Genomic DNA, 14,606 nt, shown 5'->3' on the forward strand with positions numbered 1-14,606 from the left:
GGAGGAGAGTTTCCCACAAAGCCATGATTTTGAACTATGTGCAAGATTTATTATAGCCACTTAAACATAATTTGATCTCTGATTTCTGTGCTTATATTCTAGGTGTAATTTACAGCATGGCCCTTTGTCAATTAGAACAGTTGTTACCTGTAAATTCATAGCATCAGCACTAAATACTCAAGTATCAAAAGGATGCTACTAACATTGAGTTCTGCACACAAACGGATCCCTTCAAAAAAATGTAAAATTAATCCAAACACACTTTTTTAAAGAAAATCAGTTTGCACATAGGCACCATTCAGAAGCTTACATGGAACAAATTGTGTGTGATACAAAGAAACAGCTGGGTGAAGTGCCTCAGCAGACCTTCAGTGTCTTCACTGGGATTTCCCCTGCTGCTCCTGAGAGTAAGATCAGGCTAGAAATGGCTTTCATGTTCCTCAGGGGTACAGTCTGGCTTAGGGTGTTCACAGATCACCCATTCATCCTGCCTATCACAAAGGATAATGCGCTTCATTCTGGAATATTCTACAGGCTGCGAGAGGGCAGTTGAGACTCTAGATAAAACTGCTAAACTGATGCTTTTTAAGCAGATTCAGCTTGGTCTAGCAGACTTCTTTTCAAGGTTGTCAGCAACTTAAAAAAAATAGCTCTATTTTAATAGAGTTCTTCCTTTTCCTCGTGATCTTGGTGAGAATTTTAATGCTATTCTTTTACAGAGCTACCAGTTTAACTTGTTGAAGATGTTGCTAAGAAATTAATCTTGAATAGATTCCTGATTTTCTTTTAAGACAGAAGGGATCCCCCCCCCACCACCACCACCACCACAGCCACAGTCCTTCAGAAGTGGATGCAATTCCTTTGTGGTTTGCACTTGATCACTTAAAACACCTTTCTTCTGACACAATCCAGACACTAAGTGAATTATAAGTACTTATCCTTTTCAATTAAGTCTTGACATTGCAAAGACCATGAGAACCAGCATCGCGTTGACTCTTTTGCTGATAGCCAACAGCACACCACAGTTAATATTTTAGATGAATGCATAATAATTTAAGGAAAATATCATGAAATCTCTAAACAGTCCATAGAGCATAAAAAGCAGGTGCAACCGGACATGAGAGAAGTGTAGGTTCTGATGAATAGATGCCGGGGTACTCCAGAGAGAAGATGTTGCTACTTTGTTTACAACCCAATTACCCAGTAAAAGAAATCTTACCTCAATCAGTAACAATACCAGCTACAAGCCTAGATTGGCCGGATCTCCCACTACACTACTCTATTCCCATCTATATTTTCCCATATAACTTGTGGTTTCTCCAGGCCAAGAGCTTCTCCTTATCCAGCCTCTTTGTGGATCCCCATAGCTCCCCTGCTTTCCAGTCGATCCCCCGTAGCTCCTCCCCCTTCCCCTGGAGAACCTTTTCTCCTCCCCAAACTCTCAGCTCCTCCCCCTTCCTCCTGCCCAATTATTGGCTCAAGCCTTTATTTGAAAAGTTAAGGTGGGGAGAAGGTTCACACAGCAACTTCTCCTCTGCAGCCCCTCTGAGGAGTGGAATTAGCATCAAAATACAAGCCCAGGGCTATCCACAACAGAAGGGCTTCAGGCGATCACCAGAGGAAACAAACACAACAAAAGTTTGATGGATTATTCATTCTCTTACCGATTTTTGCTGCATCCTTTGTGCACACTAACAATGTAACATTGGATGTGTCTGTACAGATAATGGAATTGGTGCTTTGTCTAATTCATCTAACAATTGTGTGACTAAATTGCACATCCAGATAAGTATTTATTTTGCTCTACTGGTCTACCTTGGTGGCGAATTCTTAATGGCAGAGTGAAACAGGATAAAGAAAAACCTTTAGAGTTATCTAATGGAGCATTGAGACTGATAAAAGGAGAGAGGAGGGAAGCATTTGAAATGAAGCTAACCAGAACTAGCCCCTAATTCTGCTCATCATTGAATATAACCAACACACAGGGGAGCTCATATTTTCGTTTTTAAAAATCAACTGATTTTGTTTGAGACATTACATTTCACATCAAACTGGCAGCTAACAACAGGTATATTGATAGGATAAAGATTTGTTTTATGTTAGGACAGTCAATGAGCACCAATGGGAAAGAATTAAGGAGCACCTGTGAGGACCTGTGAGATGGTTTGGTGGATAAAGACACTTGCCGTCAAGCCTTTGTTAGTTCCTGGATGTCACATGGTGCAAGGACACTCTCATGTTGTCCTTTGACCTTCACGTGAGTGTCTTGGCACAAGTACACCCACAAACAACACAGAAATATATAAAAATAGTAAAAGTAACTATTGTTATTACAAATGGCATCCACACACCAACATTCATCAACTGTTCGTCTTGACTAAAGATAGTACTAATAACTAAGGCAATCTCAACTCAAAAGTATAAATGATCTATATATAATTTCAAGGAACTCTAGGATCTTTAATCTAATTTTAAAAATATGAAACTCTTTTTTATATTACTTTTGCATGGGATTACATTTTTACAAGCAAAATTTGGTTAACTGAGTAACTTTTTTTGGCCACAATTAATCCCAATCCTATATTACAGAAGGACATATTTATTCCTATATTTCATTCATACATACCTCAAAAATCTTAGCGAAAAATGTCACTGTGTTTTCATATAAAGTAACCTAAGTCCTAAAGATTTATCCCTAAGTGCGAACAACTTTCACCTACTCATTCTGAAATAGGTTCTGAGCATTCTTAGATGACTTCCTGTTTAATCTACCTTCTGCTCTTATTTATCTATTTTTTTTAAAAAAGGATTTGTCTATTTTATGCATATGAGTATACTGTAGCTGTCTTCAGACACAGAAGAGGGCATCAGATCCCATTACAGATGGTTTTGAGCCACCATGTGGTTGCTGGGAATTGAACTCAGGACCTCTGGAAGAGCAGCCAGTGCTCTTAACCTCTGAGCCATCTCTCCAGCCCTACTTCCTGACTTTAACTGCAGAAATATCTTCACTGGTCTTCTTAAAGAAGCTAGCCAAGGGGTTTCACTGACAAAGCTGCAGGTCTGTAATTCGGTGCACAAGAGAAAAGACTGGTGTTCCTCAATCCCACCACCACAGCCTCCACCACGGAACCTTGTGACCATCTGGAGGCCTCCCGGAGCGCCCTGCTCAGGGGCTTGCATAGATAGCGAGGCCCTCTGAGGATGACAGATTTAGCTGCTATTTTCAAGTCTCTGCTTGGCACTCTGTAATTGCAGTAAATGCAACTGAAAGTACTTTTACTTGAAGGCCATTTGACAGGGGGAAGAAAACACATTTACTCTTTCAAGGCTTGTGTATTTTCCTGGGTGAAGCCTGCCTATAAAATCTGTCCTTTTATCCTTAGAGAGCTGTTTGGGAAATATCATCGAGCAGAGCTGTGGCGCAGAACCTGTTTCCTGCATCCTTCTCATCTTCTAACTTCTGAACCTCCTGTGCTTGGGGCCTTCTGTCCTCCGGGACATGTATTACCGAAAATAGTGAGCTCTTCTCATTCTGGCAATTTAAGGAATTATTTTGCAAAATCTTTGCCCAGTTAATTTAGTACAAATAAAAATAATAACACGAGTGGTTTTTATTTTTCTGATAAAAATGCTTTTATACTTGCTTCTATTCAAGAAATTGAAACTCAATAAACTAAGGTGATTGAATACTGCTTGCTGACTTGCACATCTTTAAGGGAAACTTACTTGAAAAATACAAGGAGATCCTATTTTGGAGGATTTGACAACGGGGAAAAGTGCAAAATAATATTTTTAAAATTGCTAAAAAGCTGTTTCTGTCTCTGTAAGTCATCGCAACTTCCGAACCTGCAGAAGCATCAAGTAACAAGATCGCTCTCAGGCCTCAGGTCTTGGTCACCAGGCCTCTTACCTATGAAGAGATTCCACTCGGTGTCCAAATCTGCCTGGTTGGCCAGGCAGCCCTTCATGACGTTGAGGCAGTAGTTGTTGCAAGGTCTCACAGTGGGTAAGCCTCGGCAGTATGGGCAGTACAACATCTTCATGAGAGCCCGGATGCACCCAGGGGTGGGGCTCACCTGTAAGTATATAAGACAGGGGGCAAAAATCAGGATCGGAAAGATGAAGGGGAGGAGGCAGATAAAGAAGTCACGTGTCTCTAGATATCATGATGAAGTAACAGGTAAAGTGGTTCTGCTCAACTTTAAACAGCCAAGCAGAGGGTTGAAGAGCGGTTAGAAGCTGAGCCCTTCTGAATTTTTCATATGAGAGCCAGCTGATTCCCACTAAACGCCGCTGCTCAGCAAAGTCACAGCTTCCTGAGATGTTCCCGTCTGCATTTTGCTCTTTCTCTCTGTCACTGCAATTCAATCCTACAACAGACACCGTTGTTTCCTTGTGAACGTGAAGCGAGATCATGTAGGCAGCAGCTCGAAGAGCAAAGAACCCTGTAAAGAGGGGGCTGCTATTAAAATTTAATGTGACACCTCTGGGGAAGTTTCTAACTGGTTGATACTCGATCCTTCGCTCGCAGAGGTTGGCTGTTATCCTTCCGGAGCACACAACTGCTACTGAAGCTCAATATCACCTTGTCTGGGATCTCCATGACCTAGGCCTGCATAGAAGTGCGAGCCCTGGACCTGCTAAGGCTGTCTTCAGACATCTGGGGTACAGGACTCTAGAAAACTCATTTAAAATGGCTTGGTTTGCAAGCAGGAAGTTTTTTATTATTAGATATTTTCTTTATTTACATTTCAGATGTTAGCCCCTTTCCTGGTTTCCCCTTTCCTGGTTTCCCCTCTGAAAACACCCAGTCCCATCCGCATTTCCCCCTCCTCACCAACCCACCACCTCCAGCTGCCCTGTCCTACCTAGTATTCCCCCATCCTGGGGCAATTAGCCTTCTCAGGACCCAGGGCCTCTCCCTTTTATTCACGGATTCAGAGTCACCACTAACCCACTGTCAAGGAGGTGCTGTGTGTCCGGAACAAGGAACGAAGTGCCCCAAATCGACCCTCAAGCAGTAAAATTGGGGTGCAGAGAGGATAAGAATGCAAAGACAGGGAGAAAGGCAGCCAGGGCTTTCCTCTTGAGAAGACACCACTCTCGCTCTCAGAACTTGGCAGCAGCTGCTTCAGCACCGCTCTGCATAAGAAAGGGCTTCCTTGAGCCAGGGCAGGAGCCCAGTTTCCACCCCTGAGGGGTTTGCTCCAGACAGATTGAGAGAAGGATTCATCAGTGTGTACCTGCTGAGGACCATACCACGTCCCAACCCGACGCTTGCACGAGTGGCCATTATCAAACTAAATACATCACGAACATAAAAATCAGATGTCCTAAATGTGGGAAAGAGACCGGTAATTACAGAGAAGGGGTGATGGCTATAGGGGTGGGGGCCAGAGCGCGGTGGATGTGTAATGGAGTTGTTGCGAGCAGAACACTGTATGTATATGTAAAATGCATGCGTGTGCAATTATCGACAAAATTAATCAACGTAAAGAAAAAATGTATGATGATAAGACACCATTAATGACAGACGAAAACTGTTGTTTGACTTCAAGAGGAGAAACACATTTAAGACAGCACAAGCTGACAACAGAACGCTGCTTGTCCTGGCTAGATGTGAGGATGTGGTGCTACTTCTTTGGTAGCATTTATATGATTTTAATATCTTAGTCCAGTGTCTGGATAAATGCTACTCTAATTGTATTTTAGACTTAAGAAAAAAGCCTAGAGTGCCATTCGAACCTCCTTGAGAGTGTGTCTCACCAGCAGGTGTGACTGGGGATGTCCCCCATTGCAGCACTGTGGTGTGATATGACTGGAACATCAGGTAAATATTTATTTCCATACTTTCATTTACCACCACCATTCCATGACTTGTTTTTTATAAAAAATTAGATACTTTCTTTGTTTATATTTCAAATGTTATCCCCTTTCCTGGTTTATTCTCCAAAACCCCCCATTCCATCCCCCCTCCCCCTGCTCACTAACACACCCACTCCTGCTTCCCTGTCCTGGCATTCCCCTACACTGGGGCATCGGTCCTTTCCCTTCAGAGAGCTTTAATATGTGTGAATTGGCATAAAACCAGTCAGCCTGCACATCTCTACGACTTTCAATTCTTCTTTTTAGAATAAGCTTTATTTTCAGGCTCTATACGGTAACCATGATGTTTCCTCATTAAAGAAAGATGCCAGATACTTTCTTCACAACCTCACAGCTCTGAGAAATTATTCAGAATATCCAAGTTTGTCTTTGGCGGCCACCTTTGTGTCTGTAGAATCAACGAATGACTCTATTAGTGAGATTACAAGTCCTCAGAGTCGTCAGGAGCAGATGGCTTAGATAAAGGAGATGCTCTCCAACCCGGGCTCACCTAGATTATGTTGAGAACATAACCTAGTCTCTCCCCAGAAACGGGGCTCCAGGGCAGTGCCCGCACCCCGAAGTCTACAAAGAGTGCTTTGGCAGTAATGCTTGTGGATGCTTTTTAAGAAATTCTGAAACCCGAATGCTTATTTAATTTAGTAGTCTTGCTTCACAAATTATGCTTTTAAAGAACCAATCTCTCTTGAAATAGAATGATGTTTAAAATATGCTTATGCTTATTACTGTCAGTGCGTGGCGATCTAGAGATTTGACCATTGGCACAGATGCCTTTCCTCTTCTTCGTCAATATAGCTCAAGCTACATGTAAGTAATTTATTACAGATTTGACAGGACTAACTGCTTTCTCTTTCACCCATCTGTTGGCTGGGCGTATGGAATTAAATGTTGACGCTCTTAATGCTCTGCCCAAAGCTGTTCGTTTGTTATTCCCCGACCTCGGTTCTGGATCTTTGCCGAATGTTAAGTTTTTCCACAGCCCCTCGGACGGACTGTCTTCTGAGTACTCTAACTGCTGCTCCTCCCGTTTTCCTCAGCCTTGAAGCAATATACAGAAGAGATCAGCGCCCCCAAATCCCTAAAAGCAGCTCAGGTGACCCCGGTCACCCCAGGAAAGGGGAGTAAGGGGGCACGGGCCATATCTTCTTGCCTCTCTGGACGTAGTTTTGGGGATTCAGAACTAAACAGCGGTACAGTAGCCTTCTCTGCATCAGTTTTCTTCTCTGTCCAAGGACCTGCAGGACTCCTTGGCTGCCACAGTACTCTAAGATTAAAAAGGAGTATTACCAGCTGCAGGTGAGGATGGAGGTGAGCCCTCCTCTGTGAGCAACACGGCTTCCACGCCGTTAACCAGAACTGGTTTGAAATGCGGTCTAAAGAGAGAGACCAAAAATATTCAACCACAATCCTTCTAAGTATGGCCTCCTCGTCCCCCGTCCCCCGCCCCCCGCACTCTGGCTCCTCCTCTGCATCGCTTCTTTCCTCCTTCTTGTTTTTTTTTTTTTTTTTTTTTTTTTTTTTTTTTTTTTTCCCGAGACATGGTTTCTTTGTGTAACCCCGGCTCTCCTGGAACTCACTCTGTAGACCAGGTTGGCCTCGAACTCAGAAATCCGCCTTCCTCTGCCTCCCAAGTGCTGGGATTACAGGCGTGCGCCGCCATCGCCCGGCCTTCCTTTGCTCCTTCTTACACTCATAAGTAACCCTTGTTTTTAAACCTTTTAAAAGGTTTAACCCTTTTAACTTTTCAACTCTTGCTTTTAAATGATTAACTTAACTGAACTTCACCCTATACCAAAGCAAAATGTTGCACGTGAGCTTTTCCAAAGGGTTTCATTATATGAGAGCTCTATTTGCTCCTGACCCATCTGCAAAATGACCCTTTAGATGCTGTGGGGAAACTCTGTCTAATGGGGCCCTTCATCCCTTCACCCCAGACCGGATACAGTTCTTTTCTTCAGCCCTTCCTTTGCTCCTGTTCTCTTCCTTCCATGCTCTGTAGCTCCGGGCTACGTCTGCTGTCTCATTTTGGTACAAACAGTCCTGCCAGTAGAACCAGTCACTGTCACACTGAATCAACTCTTACTGGCCACTTGGTGCCTCCCACCTCTCCTCTAACCCTCCCACAGCAGTCCCAGAAAACCTTTTAGTTCTACTCTAAAACGAAATCCTGTTTACGGCCCTCTAATAATCATTTCCCAAGTCTCTTCAGGAATGTGCAATGCCAATCTTCCTGCTCCATCTCAGCCGACCAAGTCAAGACTCCCCTCCTGGTACACGACCAGAGGAGCGGCTCTTAAATGACCCAGAACTATCTATCCTCTCCCACAAGGGTCCTCCTCAGCAGAAAACCGCTTTAATATCTGTGCGTTGCATTTTTATACCTTCTCAGAGTTAGGAAGGATAGTTTCCTGAGGAAAGACTACACTTCCCAGCCTCCCTTGCAGCCTACAGGAGTCATTTCCACCCTGATAAGGGGCAGCATCTCATCTTCTGTAGACTTGGCCATCAACACGTGTGGGTGAAACTAGGTTCCTCGCTGAGAATAAATATGGTCCACCTAAGGACACACCAGGCCTCTTTCTTTCTGCGCTCCATCTCTCTAAGCTGCTCCTATATAAGCTAATGCGTGAGTTAAATTTTCTTAGGTTCACATTTCCATAATCTCTCCGTACTTTCACCCACAGAAATATCCTTCCGATTGATCTTTTTTCCTGCTAATACAATGGCTTGAATAAAACTACCATTACAATCAACAGTAGCAGTCAGTGTGTTAACACCTCCGAGTCGAAATGTGAATCAAGCATCAGGGGTGAAAGAGAGCAGCTCACGGGCGGAGACCCTGCACGAGAAGATATCCACTGTAAAGGGAAAGCAGACACGAGACACCGGGCGTCGTCTCTAGGATGACTCCTGCATTGAGAAGGCTAAACTGAGCAGAATTTCTTTTAAAATATTCTCTATCAACAGGGAAGGAAAAGGCCCAAAGAGAGAAAGAAGCGGAAGCAATTCTGCTACCAGACTCTGCGGACCTGGACTCTAAAATCCCTCCTCGTTTTCATCCCCAGGCCTGGCTGTCTCTTGCATCTTTGCTTACGGATTTCATTACCAAACTTTGCTTTGCACAGCTTTCCTCCTTCCTCTGGTCTGGATTCTTTTCTCCGGAGACTCGTCCTGTTGTCTGTCACCCAGACTGGCTAAGCTATGTCCTCCGCTGGTCGTCCACTTTCTGTCTGCGTCCTTTCCTCAGGGTCACGGTCCGAAACCCAGTAAGTGTAGGGGACTCGGTTCCCTTGGACAGCCATGGTCGCCTTGTCAGCGACATTCTCTGGATCTGTCTGCACAACAGGCATGGATTATCATGTTCCATCTTAGAATTGGGCTGTGACTTTTTTAAAAGTGTTTTTTGAAGCAACCTCTCTATTACCTTTGCCAGTTTCTTGGCCACATTGATATTCCAAGGAGGAGGAGGAGGGGGGGGGAGGAGGAGGGGAGGAGGAGGAGGGGGGAGGAGGAGGGAGATGAGGAGGAGAGAATGGGATGAATTTGTGAGTTTTAACGTTTAGTTATGCTTTTTGACTTTGTCATCAAAGGCTATTAATTACATTAATTCTAAAGCTTTCCCTTTTAATTTTTTTGTTTTTATAATTGTGCTGGAACCAGTACAATTGCCTCAGTAGGACATTTCAGGAGAGTCTCCAACTCAGAGTAGCAACCAACAGAGAAAACTGAATAGTCTTAATAATCTAAAAGAATAATGTTGTTCAAGTCGAACGTGGGTCCCTGAGTACTTTGGGAAATGACATCCTTCTTGGTCAAAGAAAGGGCGTTGGAAAAGAAAACGGAACATGGAGATGAGAGCTGAAATTTTTATATTGAAACGTTGCAGTTTTCAAGTGTATGCAACTGCATTCCTTAATTAAAATAAAAAACAATTCAAAAGCTATCTTAAGCCTCTGGAAAGGTGGTTATTTCCAATTCCGGGTGTACTAGAGCTTATTTCTATTTTTTTAAAATTACTTTTATTTTTTACAGTTCAGCCATTAACCTCCTCCCAGTCCAGTCTGGTCCGGTCAGGTCTGCCCTCCACAGTTCCCAGAGTTCCTCATTGCATTCCTCCTGCCCCGCCCCCATCTCCGAGAGGATGTCCCCTTCCCCCCTGGCCCTACCCTACCAGAGCCCCCATTCCCTGGGTCCTCAAGTCTCCCAAGGGTTAGGCACATCTTCTCTGACTGAGTCCAGACCCAGCAGTCCTCTGCTGTATATGAGTCTGGGCCTCATTGCAGCTGGTGTATGCTGCCTGGTTGGTGGGTGGCCCAGTGTCTGAGAGATCTCAAGGGTTAGTTGGACTGCTGGCCCTCCTCCTCAGCTTCTTCCAGCCTTTCCCTAAGTCAATCGTTTCTGTCCATTCGTTGGGTACAAGTATCAGTCAGCTGTCACCAGCTGTCTCATTCAGCTACTTGTTGGGCCTCTCAGAGGACAGCCATGCTAGGCTCCCGTTCTTAATAGGTATGTGTGTGTCTGTGTGTGTATGTGTGTGTGTGTGTGTGTGTGTGTGTGTAATTGTAGTATAAGCACTCTTTCAGAATCTTTTTCCTTTGGAATGAATGTAGATTGACAAGAAGCTGAGGGGATGACAGAGTCAGGGGACAACCTTCCTTTGTGGGTCCCAGGGGAGGAGATGACAGTCAGGGGATGACTTTCCTTTGTGGGTCCCTGGGCAGCTGCCTCACAGCTATCACACTTCTGTTAACCAAACCACAGATCTGTTTATTGTTCATGACTGCTTGGTTCACTTGAGAGTCTGCATGTATACGGTTGTGTGTAGCTTCTTTCCATGAATGGACTTGTGTCGTTAATACCACAGAAGAACTCTTCTGGCTTGGCTCTACCTTAATCTCTGTCTCTGTCACATGATAATCACTAACCTGTGATCTCCTCATCTGCAGAATGCAATGTAAAAAGCATCGGGTACCCAGCATGGAAATTTTGATCTTGGCTTTCCTTACCTTTCCCACCCAGTGTGATGTTCTTGAGGTCAAATACAAGTTACCACAGGCATTGCTAGTTCATTCCTCTTTAATTATTCATTTGTTTATAGAGATTTTCTTTTTAAATACATCTATTATTAGTGTGTGTGTGTGTACAGCACGATGTATGAATGGTGACCAGAAGACAATCTTATGAGTTGATTGTCCCCGACTCCTCTTGTGTGGGTTCTGAGGAGTGATGTTACAGGCCCTGTCTTCTTCTTTGTTGCTGTGTAGCTCTGAGGTTTGGAGTTATGGGAGTTTACATGGCTCTTCTGTGACTGGAGGCCGACTGGGCTATCCCTTGTACTTAACAAAGAAGAAGAAACTGAGGCAAATATTCATGTACGGGTTTGACATAATATAAGTTTTTATTTCTCTATGTCATTACTAAAGGGTTAAAATGGTAAGTCATGAAATGATGAATTAGTGAGAAATTTGCTAAGTATCTCATGAAGTTTCTGTGACAATTTACATTGCCATCAGCTGCACGTGGAGAGAGCCAGTTTCTTGTGTTCTCATCGGTGCTTGAGTTAGCATTTTATTATTATTATTATTATTATTATTATTATTATTAGGTTATTCTAATAGGTGTGTTACCTGCTGTCAGTGTCATTGTCTAGTCCCCCTGGACAGGGCCTAACTGTCATCAGATTCCAAATCATTCACCAGCAGGGGCAGGTCAATATGAAAAATAAAAAGCCTAAAATATTAGTTAAGCCTGGATATTTCAGCAAAACCAACATGAACCCTCCTACCTGACGTGGCGAAAAGCACATCTCAGACCCAGACACTCACAGATTTGAATATTTTATCAACTGCCCCAAAATAATTTCCTAAATAGGAAAATTGTTTTCTTTAGGCATAGAGAATAGAATCTCCTTTGAGAAATCAAGCTTTGAAGTGGTTCTGTAGGTTGGTGTCTGAGATTCCTATGACTGAAAGACATAGAATTTACATGAGGATAGAAAACAGCCTGGGAAACACAGTTGTGTGAGAGAGTGAGAGATTGATGGTAATATCTTTATTTTGTGCAGATTTGTGCTTTCTTCTTGTATAAGTCCTTTGCCAATAGTCATAATCCTTTAATCAAGAATTTCAACTCTTAGGAAGAACAAAGCCAGAGTTTTCTCTTCTGCTATCTGCACTCTTGAGATTTTGGCATAAACTCTTTCATCCTGATTTGGCCCGGTTTGAACTTCTCATGCAGCACGTATGCTGACTTCATCGATTACATTTTATATTGAACATCATCATATCACCGATACAGCAGGATCCTTGTTACAGGAATGAAAAGGGAATAAAGAGTACTGGAGCTCTTATTTTTGAATACCATGGTTTTATTGATATACTTTGTTTATTAGAATATTAGAAGGGAATACAAGAAGATTGTAACAATGTATAGGACAGAGTTTTTCTATCTAGATGGCTATGTCTGTCAAAATGTTACAACAATAATTCTCGGGTTTTATGAATGATATTTGAAGTATATAGAATATCCTCCATGTTGTAGTAGAAATTTCAGATTTCTTAAATTACAATAATATACCTCATATATATATACATATATATGTGTGTGTATATGTATATATATATATATATATATATCTGGACCAATATTCAGACAACGATGCTCACATCAATAATTTCTGGTAGCAGCTAGTGTAAAGTAAGACTTTTAAAATATTTTTTTAAAGGTAGAAAACATGAGAAAGTTACAGATCAGTTGTTACACACTGACCTAGACATACACAGAAGTCACTAGTATATGTACAATAGCACAACCTGAATCACACGGCTGCCTCTCACTCTCAAGGACAAACATATTAATGAAAGTGAATTATTTAGCTAAAATTAGACTCTTCTTGTGCAGGAGTCGAATCCATTCCCACTCTCTCTCATGTGTAGCAATGCTAAATGATAAGCTGTGTCTACTTATGATCTTGCTGCATATTAATTAATATGTATTCAGATACGAACATTTCCTCTCCAGCCTTTAAATATGATCGACCTACCTTCAGGCTAGTTTTCATGTTAACAAATTTTAATTATAATTCTTCAACATCCAATAATCTGAGTATGCTTTATAGTAAATTCATGGGAATTTTAATTTGCATTTGCATTAGGGGAACGCAGTGAAAGGGGGCTCTTGAAGGACTCTGGGCTCAGAACTGGGAAATGAGGATCATTGGAAAGGCTCCTGAAGAAGCCCTGTAGCAGATGCCTTTGGGCAAAAACGGACCAGAAGAAGCATCACAGAAATGCGGGCTGGAAGTTTGACAAAATGGTTGCTTTGCTGAAGGAATTAGTACAGAGGAAGAGAGAGAGAGAGAGAGAGAGAGAGAGAGAGAGAGAGAGAGAGAGAGAGAGAGAGAGAGAGAGAACTTTTCAGAAATTTGGAATCTAATAATAATTCTAAAACTTATACCAATGAGGAGATTGCTTAATCAAGAAAGAGATCTCTTCATGTAAGAGAAAAAGGCGCTGCCAAATCCCAAGTCATCAGGAAATTTTAAACGACAGAAAACACACAAAGTGTTTTCTCCAACCACAGTGGAATTGAAGCCAGGGATCAATAACAGAAAGTAAACTGGAAAAGCGTCAAGTGTGGAAAAACAATAGTTCAAATGCAATGGTTGGGAACAATGAAAATGCTTGCAGAAATTAGAAATTACTTAGATGAATGGAAATAAAAACGCGACGTGCCCAAACATATAGCAATAACTGTCTATGAGCCAAAAGAAGAAAGATCTCAAATCGATAACCCTACTTTATAGGTTACAGAAACAGAAAAGAGAAAAGAAAGCTCCCAGAAGGAACAGGGTAATAAAGACAAGCAGCAATGTCATGAAAGCAGCGATCAGCAACAACAGAGCTCGGAAGAGGTGAACAACTTTGGCAGGCCCTGAGCCCAACAAGAAGAAACCAAGAAGAAACGAGTGCCTAAGATCAGACAGGAAAGCAACGCCATTATTATCCCTGTGGTGCAAATGAAAAACAAACAAACAACCCCTCCCAACCAAAAAAACCACAAAACAAACCAATTCAAAGGCCTTGGGGTGTGGTCTAGCAGTGGAACATGTGACTATTGACTAGCACACCCCTGAGTATGTAGAGTATGTATGAGTACATGGAGACAGCCCCTAGTACAGCCCTGGGTTCTACACTGAGCAGTGAATAACTACAGAACTATACACAGCTGTGTGCTGTGATAGGCAGACCAGTGTCTTAGTTAGGGTTTTACTGCTGTGAACAGACACCATGACCAAGGCAACTCTTATAAAGGCAACATTTAACTGGGTCCAGCTTACAGGTTCAGAGGTTCAGTCCTTTATCATCAAGGCAGGAGCATGGCAGCATCCAGGCAGGCATGAGCAGGAGGAGCTGAGAGTTCTACAGCTTCATCTGAAGGCTGCTTGTGGAAGACTAATTTCCAGGCATCCAGGGGGGAGGGTCTTAAGCCCACACCCACAGGGACTCACCTACTCCAACAAGGTCACACCTCCAAATAATGCCACTCCATGGGCCAAGCATATACACACCATCACAACCAGACTAACCGAAAGTGAATGTCTACACAGAGCTTCCAATTCTATTGGAATTGGATAAGATTCCATTTAAAATAAGATACTATTAGTAAATATAAAGTTGAGCATGGAGATAAAATGAACCGTGATGAGTGTCCCCATC

At 42.6% G+C, this 14,606-nt stretch overlaps 1 protein-coding gene across 1 annotated transcript in view; it reads right to left on the reverse strand.

Moving 5' to 3' along the window:
• Gpc6 (glypican 6) overlaps nt 1-14,606 on the reverse strand; it is a 1,033,125-nt gene that overhangs the window by 346,869 nt on the left and 671,650 nt on the right. Inside the window, exon 4 of the mRNA XM_052190667.1 lies at nt 3,914-4,079. Coding sequence (XP_052046627.1) covers nt 3,914-4,079 — 166 coding nt within the window. The remainder of the gene's footprint in view (nt 1-3,913; nt 4,080-14,606) is intronic.

The sequence above is a fragment of the Apodemus sylvaticus genome, chromosome 8, assembly GCF_947179515.1.
Source record: "Apodemus sylvaticus chromosome 8, mApoSyl1.1, whole genome shotgun sequence".
NCBI classification, from domain to species: domain Eukaryota; kingdom Metazoa; phylum Chordata; class Mammalia; order Rodentia; family Muridae; genus Apodemus; species Apodemus sylvaticus.